At 41.1% G+C, this 21,724-nt stretch overlaps 1 protein-coding gene across 2 annotated transcripts in view; it reads right to left on the reverse strand.

Annotated features, from left to right (window-relative positions):
- Positions 1 to 21,724, reverse strand: part of TMEM182 (transmembrane protein 182) — a gene marked incomplete at its 5' end in the record, with an annotated part of 33,648 nt that overhangs the window by 7,895 nt on the left and 4,029 nt on the right. Inside the window, 4 exons of one of the 2 annotated variants that reach the window (XM_084621490.1) lie at positions 7,054 to 7,191; positions 20,220 to 20,318; positions 20,876 to 20,975; positions 21,371 to 21,511. In XM_084621490.1, the coding sequence (XP_084477616.1) occupies positions 7,054 to 7,191; positions 20,220 to 20,318; positions 20,876 to 20,975; positions 21,371 to 21,511 (478 nt within the window). Of the gene's footprint in view, positions 1 to 7,053; positions 7,192 to 20,219; positions 20,319 to 20,875; positions 20,976 to 21,370; positions 21,512 to 21,724 lie in introns of those variants that run through there. The other variant, XM_084621491.1, reaches the window with a different exon arrangement.

The following is a 21,724-nucleotide window of genomic DNA, read 5'->3' on the forward strand; positions in this document are numbered from 1 at the left end:
TCAGCACACCTCCTCAAGCATCCAGCAGGCATTATTCCTTACACAGACATACTGCCTCCCTCCACACTGCTCGCTCATACACACATACACACACATACTTACACTTGTTCTTTATTGGGTCTAGCAGCCATATTTTGGTTCAAAATATACCAGTCCCGATAATATCACAAGTCATTCTCTTCGGTAGCACTCCTGGTAAATCAGAGTGGGATTTTGTCCAATTTCTCAGCTTTTCTTCATTATTATTGATATTTCAGTAGTGTCTAGACTAGGTCCCTAGTGACCTAGGTACTGTACAAACAAATAATGAGAGGTAGTGTCTTCCCTGACATGTTTACAATTAAAATAGACAACAGGTGGGAGAAGAAATGGAGAGATGTGAAGTGATTTGTCCAAGGTCACTCACTAGACCAGTATCAGTCAAGAATACAACCCAACTGTATCCAGGGCCCTATCCACTAGTTTATACTGCTTTCCTACTACCTCGTCACAAATGCAAAAATTCTGCTGTCTCGCAAGTCCAGACTAATGTCTTCAAAAAGAAAGAAAGAAAGAAAGAAAGAAAGAAAGAAAGAAAGAAAGAAAGAAAGAAAGAAAGAAAGAAAGAAAGAAAGAAAGAAAGAAAGAGCAGGACTTCCAAGGATTTTTAGAGTGTAAAAGAATAAAGCTGTACAAGAGAGACAAGGTGGGTGAGGTGATGTCTTTTATTGGATAGTAAAAGACATTACCTCCTCCACCTTGCCTCTCTAATATCACAACACCACTACTGCATAAAGATTTACAAAGCATTTAAAGCTAGGAAAGATAACCTATCATTTCGTATAAATTCTTAACTTTTAAAAAAGAAATGATTATGTGGGAGCTAGAGGAACAAATGTAAATGTTTGGGTTTTTTTTAAATAATCAATAATAATAATAATATAAAATACTTAGTACTTGTGCAGGGCTTTCCTTAGGTTGATCTCAAAAGTCTGTTAAAGGGATGTAGAGATTATTATCACCATTTTACTCAGAATTTGGGCCAGGGTATAGATAGATAAAGTGGTTTGCCCAAGGTCATGCTGCAGGGCAATAGCAGAGCCAGAAATGGAGCCCAGAGCTCTTGGTTTCTACCTCAGAGAATTTATCTCCAGATTTTGTACAAAATAAAACTTGTTGGGTACCCCAACATTTATAGACTGAAACAAATAACTGAGACACATAACTTACGTACCACCTTACATGTTTCATGACATTTGTTTGTTACCTTCCCTTGTTCCCGATATATTGGACACAACATCCCTATTCATTGTTCTGTCAAACCATCTTATCTTGTACTAAATTGTGGTGTATCTGTACTAACTTTGAAATATATTTACATATTTAATGCCTAATATGCTAGCAACAACTTTGCCAAGTTCATATACTGGACAGTGAACCTTTAAGAATCTGCTCTAATACATGGCCTGACTTTAGTTTACAGCCTTTGGCTTAGGCCTTAGATCTTGCACCAGGCCCAGTGCTTCATACTCCCCCTCTCTACTACAAAATGATACCTCATACTCTCCAAGACTGACAAAGCAATGCTTCAATACGATGCCCATATCAATTGTGCACTTGTACATTGGGAGACTATATATTGTGTAATATATGAGTTTAAGAGTAAAAGTTGCAACTTCAGCTCCGAGTGTTTGTGCTTTTGTAATATTTACATTATACCATTAAAGAGGAGCAGATGAAGTGTAGTGGGGGAAGGAGATAATACCCTTGCAACTTAATAACCTGCCAACATAGTGTTATTTTTGTTGAGAAAGTAGTACTTTGATGGAAAATGGTAACCAGTTCCAATGAGCTATGGGAGTCAATAAATGAGGGAATAGCATAACACTGCTTATTCTTTTATGTAAAATGTAGGCACCAGTACAAAAGGAGACAGAAAACTGGCAGGAATATAGAAGAGTATATTTAGGGCAAATTCAGAGATACGTTTAGAGGGACTCTAAGTTGCTATAAACTTATGCCTTTTTTCGGCACCCTTCATGTATTTTCATAGCAGCTTAGAGTCCCTGGGGGTATGTCTACACTGCAATGTAAGCCACCAAACCACAATGCCATCTGCACACATCTCTCAGACTCAGGCTTGGAACTAGGATCTTAGGATCCTGTAGGGGTGGAGGGTCTGAGCCCATATCAAGCCAGGACTCAGGGTTCAAGCCCTATTGATGTGTAGTGTAGATGGAGTCCTGCTTGAATCAGGTCCTGAGAGTCCACCAAAAGTATTTCACAATACCATGGGCCAACTTCCTTTGTCCTCTCTATCCCAACAATCTCCAATCAACTCAAATAAAAACAGCATTAACCCTTCCATTGTCTTCTGACCACTGAGCTGCAAACGCACCATCAGAGAGCCTTCTGTGTTTGCAATGGAGACTGAACAGAACAAGCCTTTTGCAAAATGTGCTGCTTCATCGTCATGGGAGCACAGCCAGATTTTGGTGACTCTCTGGTCTGAGGCTAGCACAACTGTGGCCTTTAGTAAAAGTACCAGGAATGAGCATGCATACAGCAGATAGTGAAGAAGCCGGCAGCTTTACACATTTACCAGACCGGTAACCAGTGCAGGGAGTGGATTAAGCAGCTCAAGAGTACTGGAAGACCAGGGATCAGAACCACACCTAAGGCAACTCACCAAAAAACTTCTCATTTTATGAGGAGTTTGACTGGGTACTGGGCACTGTATCCAGCAAAGAGCCAGTCATGGTGCATGATGACCTGGTCAGCTAGGATGACGCCCTGCTGGCCCCAGAATCCAGCATGGGGACTGATGGGAGTCAGCAGCAGGCACCGACTGAGGACCAGGAAGTTATTCTGTTGCTGAAACTGGTCTGAGAGCAGGCTTTGGAACAGGATCAGCAGCAAATTCTGGGTCCATACTCAGAGGAGCTGTTTGATACTCCCACAAGGAACATCCCACTGCTGAGTCTGCAGCAGACACAGAAGGGACAGAACCCACCCTTGATCCCAGTAAGTTCCTGGCTCCAATTTAATGTTAATTGCTACACTAATGGGAGGTATTTCTACTCTAAGAACCAATGCAAAAGGTATGAGAAACATGCTGCAAGCCACGGCATCTGCTAATGGCTAGTGTCTTGTTGTTCTCCTTTTCCCCCTCCCCCACCACCTGGAGTTCAAAAGGTGCCTGAGAAACGCAAACAGTCAAGTATACCTTTAAAGAGTATTTTTACTGGAAAGACACAAATTTTTGCTAGGGCCATTCTGGTTCTTAAAAATAACAACATCACATTGTCATGCATTTAAGCTTGCTGCTCTAATCCGCAACAGTCTATGGAGCTGCCTGGAAACAGTGAACTGTGTGAGTATGTTTGGGGAAATGTTTTCCATTTCCAGAACGAGTTCATTTCAATTAGACATAGTCCATGCCAACCATAGGTGACAAAATCCTGTGCCTCAAAAATGACTGTAGTTTGAATTTTTATCCAGAAATGTGCTGGCTGCGGGGTGAAGGAAGGGTGTGGAGGTCTGCGTGTTTGCATGAACCCACAACAGGGTAAGCCAGGTGGAAAGCCAGCGCAGCATCCTGTTGATTCCTACATGAATTCTGACCCAATCGTGGGTGCTGATAGCTGCAAACTTTTTCTGAAGCAGGAACCCCATGTAGGTAGTCACACTCTGGATAAGGGTGTATTTTCCACGGCCACCTCGCACTGACATTATTTTATTATCTTGGGGTAAACCACATAGAATCATAGAATATCAGGGTTGGAAGGGACCTCAGGAGGTCATCTAGTCCAACCCCCTGCTCAAAGCAGGACCAATCCCCAATTAAATCATCCCAGCCAGGGCTTTGTCAAGCCTGACCTTAAAAACTTCTAAGGAAGGAGATTCTACCACCTCCCTAGGTAACGCATTGCAGTGTTTCACCACCCTCCTAGTGAAAAAGTTTTTCCTAATATCCAACCTAAACCTCCCCACTGCAACTTGAGACCATTACTCCTTGTCCTGTCCTCTTCTACCACTGAGAATAGTCTAGAACCATCTTCTCTGGAACCACCTCTCAGGTAGTTGAAAGCAGCTATCAAATCCCCCCTCATTCTTCTCTTCTGCAGACTAAACAATCCCAGTTCCCTCAGCCTCTCCTCATAACTCATGTGTTCCAGACCCCTAATCATTTTTGTTGCCCTTCACTGGACTCTCTCCAATTTATCCACATCCTTCTTGAAGTGTGGGGCCCAAAACTGGACACAGTACTCCAGATGAGGCCTCACAAACGTCGAATAGAGGGGGATGATCACGTCCCTCGATCTGCTCACTATGCCCCTACTTATACATCCCAAAATGCCATTGGCCTTCTTGGCAACAAGGGCACACTGCTGACTCATATCCAGCTTCTCGTCCACTGTCACCCCTAGGTCCTTTTCCGCAGAACTGCTGCCTAGTCATTTGGTCCCTAGTCTGTAGCTGTGCATTGGGTTCTTCCGTCCTAAGTGCAGGACCCTGCACTTATCCTTATTGAACCGCATCAGATTTCTTTTGGCCCAATCCTCCAATTTGTCTAGGTCCCTCTGTATCCTATCCCTGCCCTCCAGCGTATCTACCACTCCTCCCAGTTTAGTATCATCCACAAATTTGCTGAGAGTGCAATCCTCCAGATCCTCCAGATCATTTATGAAGATATTGAACAAAACCAGCCCCAGGACCGAACCCTGGGGCACTCCACTTGACACCGGCTGCCAACTAGACATGGAGCCATTGATCACTACCCGTTGAGCCCGACAATCTAGCCAACTTTCTACCCACCTTATAGTGCATTCATCCAGCCCATACTTCTTTAACTTGCTGACAAGAATACTGTGGGAGACCGTGTCAAAAGCTTTGCTAAAGTCAAGAAACAATACATCCACTGCTTTCCCTTCACCCACAGAACCAGTAATCTCATCATAGAAGGCAATTAGATTAGTCAGGCATGACCTTCCCTTGGTGAATCCATGCTGACTGTTCCTGATCACTTTCCTCTCATGTAAGTGTTTCCGGATTGATTCTTTGAGGACCTGCTCCATGATTTTTCCGGGGACTGAGGTGAGGCTGACTGGCCTGTAGTTCCCAGGATCCTCCTCTTCCCTTTTTTAAAGATTGGCACTACATTAGCCTTTTTCCAGTCATCTGGGACATGCCTGATTGCCTCAGAAACCTCTGCCCCCACCTTACCCACAGTCGACTTTCCAACACCAAACTGGTTGGCAATGGACCTACAGCGCCCTCGGGTGGCCACTTCCAGATGGCTGTAGCAATCCACTTTTGGACCGGCAAGGGAGGCCTCATGTATGTATCTTTACGCTGAAGGCTTGGGGCAAGCTGCTCACAAGGCTCCAGAAATGTAGCTTTCTTCATGCAAAAGTTCTGGACCCACTGCTGGTAATCCCAGGTGTGCATGACGATGTGATCCCTCCAGTTTGTGCTTGTGACCCTGTGCCAGAAGCGCTGGTCTAAGCAGCGGGCATCAGCGGCTATAATAAGGGCACTGAGCAGCAGCAGACAGTGCTAGTCTGCCATGCCAGTGGACTCTTCCTCCTCTGCCTTCTCCTCTTCCTCCTCCAAAGCTCTATCAGGTGCCTTTGGTGGGTCAGAAGAGGCTGCCAAAATGTCTACCAGCACCTCTCCCTGTTTTCTCACACAGGAGTGAAAGCGCAAGCAAGAGAACTTCTTGAAGAGGGATCTCCATGTTGCTCGACAGGCTGCACTGGCAGGCTGTTCAAACTTCCTCTAACGTGCAAGGTGAGCAGTAAAGATTTCCCACATGTTCAAAAAGACCAGGTTTTGAACCATGTTCAAAAGGACCACAGTAGCCACATTTCAGAAAGGCACTAGGGAGTCTGGGATATGGTTGGTTTGATTCGGGTCTGCATAGTGTAGTGTAGATGCCAGAGCCCCAAATTCGAGCCCCAGTTAGAAAAGTCTTAATGTAGGGTTAAGAATGAGTGTAGACACTCAAGCCCCAGTTTCTCTAACACAGGTCATCTGATTCATGTCCCAACTAACCCTGGGCTTACATTGCAGTGGACACTTTCACCTTGCAATTTGGCCAATAGTTTTGAAATTTTCTCAACATACATCCGTCCTCAGTTTAATAGGCCTAAATGGACTTTGCCTTAGCATATTTGAATATATGTTGTTTGTGTTTATTTTAATGTATATTATACATCTGGACACCATCCCTTTGGAAAATTTTCTTTCTGTACTCTGATGTGCAAGAACCAATGGAAACACACAAAAACGTCTCCAGTTTTTTATTGTTCTGCTCAATTTACCTGGGCTGTTACTATTCCTGTACAAGTCATATTTTGCTCTTCATCATATTTCCTGGATAGTAATTGACATTTTCAATAAAGAAAACGTTAAAAAAGGACAATATGCTAAGTGTGTAACAAATGAAATCTAAATCAACACATGAACTTTAACAAGGGGACATATTTAGGGACACCAGAGAGTCAGAAGAGTCTTTAAGGTTACAATTTCACAAGGAGATGGGAAGTCAGCTATAAGCCATCCTTCGTTGATAATTTTTTTAGAGCTACTATTTATTCAAGTTTCACTTTACAAACAATACTCCCATGCACTCCAATCTCATTCAAAATCTTTCTGATATAATGCTCATATGAATGTACTGGGGCTTGCAACTTCAACAAAGTCCATTATGATCGTTTTTCTTGCAAAAATATCACCTTAAATCAAGCACTCAGAAATCACGTTACGATGGGCAGCACTAGTAAATATTATTTCATTTTGTTTGTGAAAAGTAGTCTAAAATTGAAATGTAATTGTGTGATTTAACTTAAATCTTGGGGTCTTTATCTTAACCCAAAAGTAACTTTTATACAGATGTATGTCTAAGAAACATTGGAAATAGCATCTCCAAGTGAGGCCCTTGACGTACCCAGAGCACGGAAGTATAGGATTTTTTTTACTACTGGGGCTAATCAGGTAGATATTTAAAAGTGGGGAAAACAGCCTCACTGTGTTGACAGCTACCATTGACTGAGTGTACATGATACCCACCTGCAGCGATGAAAATGCCTCCTCCTGCTTTGTATAGAATATGGCTGGCAAAGGGAGCTGCACAGATGATGAAGAAGCTGGCCACCAGAACAGTGATCACCCCCAGGAGCATGAGCACAGTCCAGATACCACGATAAACTGGCAACCAGAAAAGAGGGAAAGAACACAAACATCCTTAGAACTCAAATACAGTTTTGTAGTAAAGATTTTTTTTCTATTTCCATTTTTCTTATTATCAAACCAAACAGTCATTCCAGGACTGCTTCCATTGAGTATACATTTTACCACATGGACTGAATTACTTTTGAACCCTAGATTTTATCTGGTGATCATGAAATATATAATAGAGGGGTATGAAACCCTGGAACTCTGTATTTACGCAATGTATGTATGCTTAATAAGTTCATTTACTTGACCAAATTTAAGTACTTTAAAAAATGGTGCACCAAAACGGTAGCCAGGAAACGTTTGGATCACTGCTCAGCTTGACTGGGTACAATTGTTCTACCAAATTGAAGAGGGGAAAAAGTAGTAACATATTGAAATATCACCACTCAACAATCTAAGATCCGGCCCTGAATAGTTTTTAAGAAACCTATCACAGCAAAAATGTAAATGATGTTTCTGAAGAACAACTAAGTGCTTTTAATCAGACCCATTCTGTCAGTAAAGCTCTTTGTACTTTATTAAATTCAAAATGTAAAGTTTCAGAAAACCCTGTTAGTCAAGGACAATCCATGCTGAATTAATGGATGAAGCTGGTGATAAATGGGCTAAGAGTTTTGTGATACATGGGCCAAAAAAGTATTTCTAACAATGATTTTTTAACTGGTTAATTGCACGTCTCTTAAGCTAAGTCATCATTTGACAAAGGCTAATATAGCAAAATTAATTCCTCTTGTAAATTTAAGAAGAGGTGTACTAATGCAGCCCATTAGTCAAATTAGGAGTTGTTACAATCTCTAACTCTGGATCTGAAAACTGCAGAGCTCTGGAAATTCAGTCAGTAAAAATATTTCTACCTGGCTAAGGAAAAGCATGCAAACCAGATAACATCGAAGAAAAAGTGACTTCTTAGTACCATTGACCATTAGTTGGCATGACACAACTAAGCAGCTTTTACATTTGGATTTGTAAACTGAAAATTTCAAATTTACAGCTCTTTAGAAGCAGCCACTCTGGAGTCACTCCGATTTTATCTAGACTAGGATTTTAAGGTGCACTGTTGGGTGTTAGTTAACACCTTCTAAGTAATATGTTCTAAAAGTCTACAGGCTTTAACTTGACCAGCTTAGCTTGTGTTGAAGTTTACACTGCCTTGTCTATGGTAGACTTTTAGAATGTGTTAGTTATAATATGTTAACTAATACCTTCTTGTTAACAGAGATTTAAATATTAATCAGACAAATCTTCAGAAAGGTAATCATATTCCTGTAGCATCCATGGGCCAGCTCAGGGGTAGGAAGGACTGCCCTTCCATCATCTGTCCTAAAGTGGCTATCAGAGCAGCTAACTGTATTTTTAGGTTCACAGCCAGCGCAAAGGGTTCTTCCTTCACAGATAAACATTGATGGAGAGATCTCCTGGGAACTAGGGCCCCAGTTCAGTAAAGCATTGAAGCACATATTTAAAGGTAAACACATACTTACATGATTTATTTTAATGGACAGTGAATCACGGGTTGAAGGAATAAATCTCTCAAGGCCTTCAGTCTTGGGCCTTTGAAGAAGTGTCATATTGTGATATTCACATGGGTAGTTCAGGAAGTTTCATGAAAATCTGCAGGCCCATTGGACATTACTTCCCCATTTAAAACCTAAGCTGCAAAACTAGTCTATAACCACCCAACTATTTTGTGTTGATGGCTCAGGAGACTTGGAAGTCACATATAGAGAAGGACATATTGGCAAAAACATACCTGGCAAAAGCTTTCCTCTGTATCTTTATGGTTGGTCAGAAAAGTCACATGGAATTGTTTCTGTTTTCTGAGTGGACAAGAACACAAGCACCTCCAGCATAAAAATTTTGGTATGTAATCTGAATATTTACTTTCTGGAAGTACTCATACAGGCAGCTTTGAAATTTGCTTTGTGTGAAAATTCTATGAGCAGACCTTGAATTGCTTAAATGTTCATGGAAAATGAACACAAAGGGAGTACAAATGTAACTAATTCAGATTCATTAAAACCTTCACTTGAGTAAGGAAAGCTTTCCCAGTTCTACTAACATAACTTTCTTATTAGTATAAACTAAATACTGCTAACATCTACATGTGACAGGTGGTTTGTGTGTGTATATACATTTGTATATATGGCTCCAGGTTTTTTGTTTAAAATATTTACCTATGATGCCTGTAAAAATAATGGCAAACTTCTATGACGATCCCAAACTCTTTTCTTGCAGCCAACAACACATTAATTGCCAATTTTGCACACTAGAAAGTGAAGCAAAGTCTGACAGGCAAGAGTATATAACTTTGCAAAATCAAAAATTGGGATTTTTCAAATCCACTATTTATTTGCCAAACCATTGTCTCTTAAAAAGGAAAAAGAAGAAGTCATAGTAAAATACATGGAGGGAAGCACTACTGGTAATGAAATACTCAGTTGTCAATGACATTTGTGGTACTTGTCTGGGGAAACACTCTAAAATGGTGTGCCTTCTTCCTGAAGGGCTGCACCCAAAAGCTGGTAACAGGCAACTTCTCTCCTGGTACCAGAGCTCTCAACTGTGGTGTTCTGTAGGATTCAGACCACTCTCCTAGCCTATTCAGTATTTACAAGTGGCATGGGGACAAACTGTGAGTCTCTATGGACTCAAATGCCAACAATGTTTAGATGATACTCAACTGTTTATCTTTCATCCATTAAGCCCTCTGTCATTCAGCTATTCCACTATCCAGCCAAGATCAGCATATGGCTGTGAAAGAGTTGGCTGAAGTTAAACTCAAGCAAGAATGAATTTATTCTGGTAGTTAAAGGGAAAGATTTTACAGTGCTTGTCACTATGTGATGTCTCCACTAGTCAAGGAAGTTTGCCCCCAGACTTTAAGGTAGTCAGAAGTCTAAGAGTCCTTCTGTAGTGTCCACTGAAACTGGCCTCCCACATAGTGTCAGCCACAAAAAATATATTCATTCATCAATCACTAGCTAGGAAACACCATGCCAACTTGGCCAGGTGTCCATGAACTCCTTCATTACTTCCAGACTGGAATATTGCAATTCCATATATGGTGGCTTGAAACCATCATCCTTTGAAAAGGCTGTAACAGGTCAGAATGGAGTAGCTTGCCTTGTCAGCAACAGTACCCCAGTACTTTTCCACTCCGCTGGGTTCCTACTGAACAATGAGTTAACTTTAGGACCTCAGTATTCATTTTCCAGGTCCTTAAACACTTAGACCCAGGATAACTAAAAGACTCCCTCATTATCCAAGATCTCGCCAACTCTACTTCTCAATAACAATGCAACGGTCTAAGGGCTTCTTTGTGCAGGAGACAGGTCATTCTTGGTGGTGGACCACTGATTTTGGAATACATTCCAACGGGAACTATGGATGACCACGAACCTCACTACCTTCAGATCCAAATGCATATCCCACTTCTTTGACCTTGCTTTCCCACACAGCAACACTTAATCTATTGGCATCTCTGGAATAAATACACCAAATCCCACCTAACTCACTCCCCTTGGGGGCAGAATAGAGAGTATCTTTATCTGATTATGTAACACACATTCTTGTCATTATTTTAAACTCTGGAAGATGTTTAGAAACCACATTGATGGGCCTGTCTAAGAACAAAAACTTAAATGTTTCAAAACTTGATTTTCATGTAACATTGCCATTTTATTTTAGACTGATTGTGTATAAAACGAGTACTCTGCATTAATGCATTTTGAGCCATGGACATGTGCTACCACAGGTGCCCAAAATGAAATTACAAAATACTCCCAAATTGCACAGGAATGATATGTAAAAACTTGCCAACCACCTGGGAAAACTAAGGGTCAAATTATGCAGTCTTTACTCAAACTGAATAATACCTTACGCCAAAAGTCAAACCACTACTACTCATAGGAATTTGGACATCAGTTTGCAAAACAGCCCATAGAAAGGGACAGTATGTTGTTGTGCTGCCTGAAGCTGCCTGGGATGGGGAGATTATAACTCCCCAAATCACTATCTCTCTGTCTCCCTGCTGCTCTGGAGAGTGAGTAAACTACAACCGGTCTATAAGGGTTGCAGCGTGCATTCCTCTACATGCCAGTGTGCTGCCAGGCATTTTGTGGGGAAGGGAGCAGAGTCAAAGCTCTCCACATGCCCTCCCTCTCTACACCTATGTAAGGAGGGACATAGTAGTTCAGGGGGGACTGCTTGCAAGAAGCGATAGTATTGTGTGCCTGTGCAAGGGATTAAAGGGAGTCTTACACCCCTTCTACTCCCTTGAGACAGTGCTTAGGATAGGCTATGTTCTGGCTCAAAGTAAGGTACTACTCAACCGTAGCCAGGGTGGAAGAATCAGATCCTAAGTAAATTAATTTCCCAGATGTACTGAGTTAGCTAACTTCAGTACTGTATTTGTAGTATTTAAGTCAAAGTAAGAAAGTACAAGGGAATACTGCACATTCTGAGGTAACCCTATAGACAGTATTTATCTTACATACCACCATTTTATGGTGCAATAATTTAAAACTTAACAGTTCCATAAATCAGTTCAGCAAACTTTCCCTTCATCTCGACACAGAACTTCCCTTGGGAGTGTCAGGCAAGCCTGAAAATATAATCGTGCTTGGAACAAAACAGGAGAACAGGCTGTCTGTCTTTGTGCTCTGCTCCATTCAGAATAGAGCACAGGAACATTAACATTTTCATGTGCTACCAGTTTTCCAAATTGCTTGGCATGTAATTTTGTCTTTTTATTTATTTTTCCTGAAGAACAACATCTTCAGTCACTAGTGAAGCACTCAGGTTGATTCTCTTGTTCCCTTATTAGCCTGCTTTATTCCAAAAACCCTATCAACCCACCAACTGAGGATTAAGGGGATTCCCTTCAGAGCTTCTCTACATCATTTATTAATTAGCTGAAGTGGCTGGTCTTCAGCAGTGAACTGAATATTGAGAAATGGTTCCCGTGGTAGCTGGGGGAAATAGCTCTCTACCCCTGCTAGCAAAGGAATTCATGATCTGGTATTTTAATGCATACCTGTACTACAGATAAAGAAGAAAAGTAGTGGTATGTTTGATCTAGGAAGACTTAAAGGGTGCCTAATGTAACTACAGCAGTACAACGGTGTCAGTGAGGTAGAGAAACATGATAGGACATGATCATACTGGCTTCATTAAGCATTACTCTCAGCTGTTTTAAAGCTTATGTCAAGGGATGTGAGAGGATTTTCCAAAGAAAGAGGGCATCCAAAGTATCACTGGTGACAAATATATTGTGAAATGTTATGCAGAGAATCAGGACTTGAATAGTCCACAACACACACATCATGTGCAAGGGCGATGCATACCCCAGAATCTATAAAATAAGATATTCTGGCATAGGCTAGTTGAGGATACAACTGTAACAAGGGTGTGCACAGATCTCTAGCTGGAGATCTTAATACCAAATTCATGAAACTATTCCAATTATTTTATTAATCTTTCTGCAACACCTAGAATTCTAGCTGCAAATGCCTTAAAATTTGGTCCATTCAGAGAACATACTGAATACATTTCTGATTTCTGAGTCTATAGCAGTGGTTCCCAAACTTGTTCCGCCGCTTGTTCAGGGAAAGCCCCTGCCAGGCCGGGCCGGTTTGCCACTGCTTCCTGCAGCCCCCATTGGCCTGGAGCAGCGAACCGCGGCCACTAGGAGCCGTGATCGGAGCTGCGATCAGCCAAACCTGCGGACACGGTAGGTAAACAAACTAACCTGGCCCGGCAGGGGCTTTCCCTGAACAAGTGGCGGAACAAGTCTGGGAACCACTTGTCTATAGAAAGCAACAAGTTAAAGCAAAAGATACATTTATTAAAATACTGTAAAGCCAAAAGCCCTTTTGACATGTGTGTGGGTACAGGTGTATGCAATCATGAAAAAGGAGTGCTAACTGATTTGGAGAAGAATTGACCTGAACATTAACCCACAAACTCCAATACTGAACTAAACTTTGTTTTTCTTTGCCTTCTTGTGTTCTGCCAGGGACAGAAGTATCAAAATGTCCCCCCAAAAATATAAAATAAAAGCTAGACGTAGAGGGCCTGATACAGCAGTGTAAATCAGGAGTGGTTCCTCTGAAGTCAAAACCAATGTAAGGGAGATCAGTTGGGCCCATCCTGTGAGTATTGGGCCAATCCTTTCTGAGACCCAGCTGGAAACAGTATAAATCTTGCCAGACAGTTTTTTTTCATAAGATTTCTATTACCAGCAATTACCGCTGAGTAATAATTACTTCTTTTAAAAACAAAACAAAACACTGAATCTTAACAGTAAAATAAACACAATTTTCATGCTGCTGATACATTTCTCTGTTAAATATTTCTCCTTGGAAATGTATAGCTGGAAGATTGTTGGGCTCAAATATGTGCCCGTATTATACAAAACAATTCTTGCCCTGGAGATAGAAACCTTAGAGGTAACATATGACATTTTTATTTTCAAATGCCAGGGCTAATATTTCACAGACTAATCGACTAGACATGTATGCTAGTTCTATTAGGTTGGTCTCAAAACAGGAACACAGCTGCCAAAAATTTGATTCAGTCATTAAAACATAATAGTTGAAAAAACTGAAATTCTCCTAATCTCTATGGTCATTCTGCATCCATATCATTATGTATTATGTTAAGTGCTGACAGTGTGTGCTCAGTACTGTACAAAACACAGACTATAAATAGATAGGATGAGGAAAAAAAGCTAGTAAGGGCTACTGTTAGGGTTCCTTCCCCACTCTGAACTCTAGGGTACAGATGTGGGGACCCGCATGGAAGACCCCCTAAGCTTATTCTTACCAGCTTAGGTTAAAAACTTCCCCAAGGTACAAACTTTGCCTTGTCCTTGAACAGTATGCTGCCACCACCAAGCGTGTTAAACAAAGAACAGGGAAAGAGACCACTTGGAGACGTCTTCCCCCAAAATATCCCCCCAAGCCCTACACCCCCTTTCCTGGGGAGGCTTGAGAATAATATCCTAACCAATTTGTTACAAAATCATCAAAGACCCAAACCCCTGGTTCTTGGAAAAATCAGTCAGGTTCTTAAAAGCAGTATTTTATTAAAAAAAAAAGAAAAGTAAAAACCATCTCTGTAAAATCAGGATGGAAAATACTTTACAGGGTATTCAGATTCAAAACACAGAGGATCCCCCTCTGGGCAAAACCTTAAAGTTACAGAAAACAGGAATAAATCTCCCTCTTAACACAGGGAAAATTCACATAAAACAAAAGATGAACTAATCTGCCTTGCCTGGCTTACCTATACTGGTTGCAATATTGGAGACTTGGATTAGGATGGGTTGGAGAAGATGGATTTCTGTCTTGCCTCTTTCAGTCCCAAGAGAGAACAACCCCATAAACAAAGAGCACAAATAAAAACCTTTCCCCCGCCCAAACAAGATTTGAAAGTATCTTGTCCCCTTATTAGTCCTTTGGGTCAGGTACCAGCCAGGTTAGCTGAGCTTCTTAACCCTTTACAGGTAACAGGATGTTACCTCTGGCCAGGAGGGATTTTATAGCATTGTATACAGAAAGGTGGTTACCCTTCCCTTTATATTTATGACAGCTACATGTCAGATTATTCAGATGGTATAAATTCAGTGGCTTTCTGAGTTGGCTTCAAAGGAGCTATGCCGATTTAAAACAATTGAGGAATGGCTCTTTATTTGCAAATCAATTTGGAAATATCAATTTTAAAATCAAATGAATGTCTTGACTAGGGACCAAATGTTACAACCCTCATTCTTGGGAAGAGTCCCAAAGAGGCCAATGGGATTACATGTGCAAATTAGGACTATTTGCATTGCAAGACCTGCACAATCAGTTCCAGATTTGAAAAAATAATAATAATATTTCTTTAATTCAAAAAACATGTTGTAGCAAGTTATTCGACAACATAGGTGATACTACTTGAACTTTGGTGTTAAGTGATCTGGTATAAGTCATGAGATAGAATACATTAATAATGATATCACTGCATTACTATTTTAATACCATATCCTTACTTTTTCAAAGTAGTGTTCAGCATTATCTGTGCGATTCCCACCAATATCATGAGAATTACGTGGCTAAAAATGAGCGTACATGTTTCTGATTAATGTATTTTGACGATTGATTCATTTATTTATGCACAGAATAATTTTGGTTTTCTTTCATTGTTCGTTTGTAACTTTTATTATTTTATAAAATTCAGTGCAAGTGGATCCAGTGGCAGTACAGCGAGAGTCTGTAGGTGTTTGCCTATTATCTGCACACTGTCATTGTAAACTGTCATTCTATCACCGAAAGACATATGGTGTTTACAAAAGTGAACGTGTAAAGTAGCACAAAATAATGATGACTGTATAAAGTGTAACAAGTTACAGTTTTGAAGCTGTGACTCTAACTGTTAAAAGCTGATCATGTAAGCGTGGGCAACAATGCAAGAAAACCAGGAACACTACAATGTACATTTAAATCTCCGAAAAAGCCAAGATTCTGGGTGGCTTGTGTCACCATATCTCTACCCGAGTTGCCCACTGAAGGCGTTGCAGCCTGAGTTTCAGCAGCAGAATGAATTGGTCTCTGTGCCTGATGTTTTATAAACTTGTATATTAAATGTATCTACCAGTGTTTAAAGACAGCCATAAACTCTAAGGCCTCCATCTGCGTGCACATTTTTGATCACTGTCACTGAGCATACAAGCATTACAGCTTGAAAACTGAGCATGCAAAGGAATAAGCAAACAAATGGAGGGTGGATTGAGGCACCTTTGAACTGTTGCCCCTAAATGCTTTGGGCCAAATTTTCACTGACATTAACAGAGTTATCCCAGCAGGGAATTTGGCCTCCTGTGTGCTACTTAAATCTTCCAGGTTTAGAAACTCCTTGGCCTTGGGAGACTATTTTCTTTTCTCTGCCTGAGCAGCTTTAGCTGGGCAAACTGGAAATGATGTTCACAAATAACTGATCTCAGTGTGGGACCGGAAAAGCATGAATATTAGTGTTTCTACTACAGCCTGCAGCTAGCACCAAATTGTTCTGATATGATGCAAAGCCCATTAAAGTCAAATCGCACATACAGGGTCAAATCCTGTGCCTTTACTTGGCTTGAAAAATAAATAGCTTAGAGAAAAAATTTTGAAAATTGCATAACATGCATACATATATTTTTTCACACAAGTTTTAGCTTTAAAACTTCAGTTGTTGTTTTTACTCAGATTCACAGATTTTAAGGCCAGAAGGGCCTACTGAAATAATCTAGTTTGACCTCCTGCATAACACAGGCTATAAAACTTCACCCAGTAATTCCTGCATCAATCCCATAACTTTTGTTTGAGCTTAGAGCAGTGGTTCCCAAACTTGTTCCACTCCTTGTGCAGGGAAAGCCCCTGGCAGGACGGGACGGTTTGTCTACCTGCCGCATCTGCAGATTCGGCAGATCGTGGCTCCCCGGTGGCTGCGGTTAGCTGCTTTAGGCCAATGGGAGATGCTGGAAGCGGCAGCCAGGACGTCCCTCGGCCCACGCCACTTCCAGCAGCTCCCATTGGCCTGGAGCCGCGAACCGCAGCCACTGAGAGCCGCAATCAGCCGAACCTGCGGACGTGGCAAGTAAACAAACTGGCCTGCCCTGCCAAGGGCTTTCCCTGCACAAGCCGTGGAACAAGTTTGGGACCCACTGGCTTAGAGCATCTCTTTTGCAATATGCATGTTCCAAAAAGGGTGGCTAGCATTTTTTTCAGAAGGAAAAGTGATTTTTTTTTCCCTCCACAGTTTCACAGTTAAAATGTGGCTTGCAGGATTCCTTAAAATAAATAGTTCACCTTCAGGAAGAGACAAACTGGAAGATTTTACCTCCAAGGGTGAATGTCTGAGAAAGTTATAAGCATGTGAAAATGGGGGTTATAATAGAATTTGTTTTGCAACCTTGAGGTTAAGGTAAGCTGGGACCATCAGCAAACAGTAGAAGCACAGATAAAGGGAAGCAATAATATCAATATTTTAATAGTTTCCTTTTGTTGTATGGTTAGTTGAGATACAATATTGGACACTGCCAAATAGATACAAAAAGTAATAGGTGAAATCCTGGCTCTATTGAAATAAACAGGCGTTTTGCCATCCACTTCATCAGAGCTAAGATTTCACCCAGGGTATGTTAAGAATAAGAGGATACACTTCTAGTATTTCTAAATTTAACAAATGTTGATCCTGCAAGTTGTCAAAAGCTTGTTCTACTAAAATATTGTGGATATGGAAGTGCTAGACTAAAGATGAGTAAGTTTCTGTACTAGCAAAAACGATGATAATGTAAAAAGGCATTAAATAGCAAAGGGGGTTATTATGATCATGATAAAATATTCTTGAATGTAAATATCTGCTCTAATAAAAAATTAGACTCAGATGCTGAAAATGAACTTGTGTGCCATGAACTGGATGCAGAAACAATCTCTTTCTTACCAGAATTTTAATGAGCTCCGAAGCAATCCAACTGTATCTATTTGTACAGTAGGGATGGCTCTGAATATAGAGTTCCTGGGATATCACCTATTGTACAATTTTCTCTGTTTTTAATCTCCTAATATAAAATATTGCTAAGTAAATTATATTTGAGCAATGGATCTATTGGCAAATATTAACTAAAATTAAAAAGAAATGTTGATGATGTTCCTTTCTCCCATTCTTATTCTTTGTTTGTCGACTTCTGTGTAATCATATAATGTAATTTGGGGATTCCTTATGAATTTATGAATGATTAGTTGAATGCAAACTCCTCCTAGGGTATTAGGAGAGGAAGGTTCCACAATATGTCATTGGAAAGACAAATTTCTCTGGTGTGCCGTAAAGTCATGGATTTGACCTGTGACCTTGATTGGCCACGTTTGACCTCCTCCTGGACTACTAGTTAATATTTTTAAAACGTCAACAGAACTGTTGACAGTACAGTTATTTTCTTATGTAAGCAGTATATGCTACAAGAATCAGCTCCTGAAAACACTTACTAATAGGTATACCTAGTTCATGACAAGAAGGTTTGTCCTAATGGGAGGAACACAGGACAGACTAAGAGTCCCACCTGTTGCAAGAGCAGGAAGGGGAGGTGCCTGTTTTTCCTGTGAGGAATTGGGACATGTGAGGAAGCATAGTCCTCACAAGAAGGTAAAACATAGCCAGGAAAGGGGCCAGGTTTCAAGAAAGAAAGAGCCAATTGCCCTCAATATGGGGCATAGTAGTGGTAGTAGCAGAGAAGGCCAACAGGTTTGTAATGACAGAAAGTGGGAAGGAACTAGAAGGAAGAAATGGTCCCATGAAGATAAAACTGAATGATACTAGGACAATTACAGAGGCTAACCAATATACAGTGGGGAACTCAGATCCTGAGGGAAAGGCTGCTGAGGGAGAGCAGACCAAGGCAGGAGTTACAAGAGAAGTTGGTAGCTGTAGAGCAAGCCATGCAAGTGGCTTCACAAGACTTAGAGTATTAGCAGAAGTACCAGAACACCATGGAAGAGAAGAGTAAACTGCTTCTCATGGTGGGTGACCCAGAGATGGAGCAAGATGACTTGCAAGCCCAGCTTCAGCAACTCCAGGATAGAAGGTATCCATACTCACCCCACACAAGGCATGAGCTGGTTAAATATGGCCAATTGACCTCATAGGCTGCACCTCGAGGAGAACCAGGGACAAAGTCTAATTGAAGATGAAGCCCACCTGGGCAGGAGCAGGCTGGGGCTTATATAAAGCCTGGAAGTTGAGAGCAGGAGGGAGCTATAGGGAGGTGCTCTGCAGTCACTCCAGAGAGAGAAAGGGAATTGGCAAGAGGAAAGGAGATCTATGGGGAGAGTAAGCCCTGGACTACAGAGTGGCAAGAAGCCAAGAGGGGTGGGGTAGCCACTGCAAATAGAAGAAGCTTGCGTTGGTAAATCCTGAGGTGGGGCAGAAGACAAAGAAGTGAGGTAGGAAGGTGCCCAGGGAAATAGCAATGGGGTCTGAGATTGAGTAGATGGTGGTTGCTAGGCATCGGGTCCCTGGGCTGGAACCTGGAGACAGTGGGGAGCCAGGGTTCCCTACCAGCCAGTGGACCTGGACTTGGACCAGAGACTGTCTGACATGGGATATGGACAGCTTGTCCCATCGGATGCTGACACCTGGAAGAGGAGGACTAAATAATGATCTGGCTGGAAGGCCGAGTCACGGAGAGGGAGCACCCTAAATCCCAGCAGGGGGAAGGGGCACAGTACAAGGAACTAATGGAAGGGAGAGCTAGACCAAGCAAGAGCTGATCTCTAGACCCAGGCACAAGGAGGCATCCCAGCAGTGATCGAACCCCATTACAAAGCCCAACACAAAGACACAGGAACAAAAAACATTGAGGGAACCACTAACTCAACCAATCAGAGAAAAGCATAAATAAATGCAATAGGATAATTCATCACATGAACAGTCTAATTCTATGAGACTGGCTCTTAGTTTAGTGGAGTTTAAAATAAATCTTCTCTTTGAAGACACTAAATTGTTCTTTTATATTCTTATATTATCTTCAATTTTAAGATTTTTTTGGGAAAGATACTTTGTTTATTGGAAAAACAGAAGAACAGATTCTTAAAAAGGAAATTTCACATTTGGAAACTATACCCCCTATCCAGCAAAGGCCTTAAGCACATGCTTAGCTTTAAGGATGTGAGTAGTCCCATTGACTTCTATAGGATTATTCACATGATTAATGTTAAGCATGTGCTTAAGTCTTTGCTGAATAGTAACCTAAATATTATGGCTTCCAGAAATGAGCAGTGCAGTCCTGGTGAAATGAAATGATAGAATTTTTACTTACATTTTTACTTCCAAACACATTTTAAAATCATATGGACTATGAAATTCCAAAGCTCCATTAATTAAACTGCGTGAAATGGTAAAGCTACTTCATACTGAAGTATCCAAATTGTTTTCCTGAAACTATAGGCACTGTATACATTTGAAGCCGAGAAAGTACTTACTGATTGCAGAGTCATAGGAGGTTGAGTTGTGTTCATCTCGGATAAAAGGAAATGGAGAAAGGTAGGCATGTGTGCAATTCTTAGACGGCGATTGGTTGGCTAGGGGGAAAAAAAGCCTAAACATTAATGTCAAGTATTTATATGATCATGAGTTGTATTTGTGCTGAGTAGAACACTTTTAAACACATTCTCTAAAGTGGCAGACTGAATTCTATGGGTCCAGCCTCCAGGTTCTTATTCAGGCAAAAGCCCCATTAACCTCACTGAGGGTTTTGCCTGAGTAAGGGATATCAGCTGTCAGCTCCATGCCATCTGGGGATTCCTGGACCTAAGGAGAATGCCCAATTAGGGCAGCTGTAAGGGTAATTTGCACTGCCAAAGCAGTAAAAGCAATCATTTTGGTGGCCAGAATCTGGGGTGTGTGTGTGAGAGAAAGAGAGAGAGAGAGTCCTTATTTATGAGATAATAGCATAGATATAGATATAGATATTGCACCAGATAAAGAAGAAAAAGAATAGGAGTACTTGTGGCACCTTAGAGACTAACCAATTTATTTGAGCATGAGCTTTCGTGAGCTACAGCTCACTTCATGAAAAAGAATTTCAGCCTTTGCATTAACATGGTAAAGGTAATGTAAAAATATAAACTACACTTACTGTACCAGAATTTCCAAATATTGTTAGTGTCCTCTTCTACAATTCCAAGAAACCAGCACCTCCAGAAGAAACCTTCATGGTGGAAAGTGACCACCTCCTCCTGCACAAAACAAACACAATCTTTGTCGCCTGCATGCATGAGCACAGTCAAGGTATTTTTCAGGTAGCTAACAGAATCAAATCCCATCAAATACAGGTTTTTAGTTGAAAATGCATCTTACCTGAATGCAGATTATTTAAAGAAAATCTGTACAATTATAGCTCCTTTGTCAAAAGCTCAGCTCGCACCTCGTGGTTCTGAGCACAGTGGGCCTGAACAAAGCCAAATTAAGTAAATAAAAATCCACTAAGTGCAGTAGGCTTTGGATCAGGCCCATAAACACCAGAGTCAGACCTAGTGTCCATACAGTATGTTCTTTCTACGTGAAGAAGAGATTAACACATCTGTGAAACTAATGCCAGCTATTATTCTGAAGAAAAAATATACATACTAACCGTGGTATTGTTTGGACCTTCTGAACATCTTCCAACTTCTGTAGCAAGAAGCCAGTAATCTGTCCCAAAGGCCACCAAAAAGAGCAAAACTCCCAGCGCCCCGAAGAAGCCTCCAAAAAATATCCCCACATTCAGTTTCATCATTGATTTGTTTCCAAATGAATCTGAATATTTTTTTAAGTATTTTAAAAATCAACCCTCTCAAAGTAAAAAATTAGGCAAGTGGACAATAGGTGCTGGTTGGAGAATTCACCCTGTGTTTGAAAAAATTTCTCTTTCCTTGCCTTTCGGTTTTTCCCTGTGCCTTGTGGGTTGATTTGTGTTCCCTGACTTGTGTTCCACAAGGCTGACTTC

This window comes from Lepidochelys olivacea, assembly GCF_965140295.1.
Source record: "Lepidochelys olivacea isolate rLepOli2 genome assembly, chromosome: 1".
NCBI classification, from domain to species: domain Eukaryota; kingdom Metazoa; phylum Chordata; order Testudines; family Cheloniidae; genus Lepidochelys; species Lepidochelys olivacea.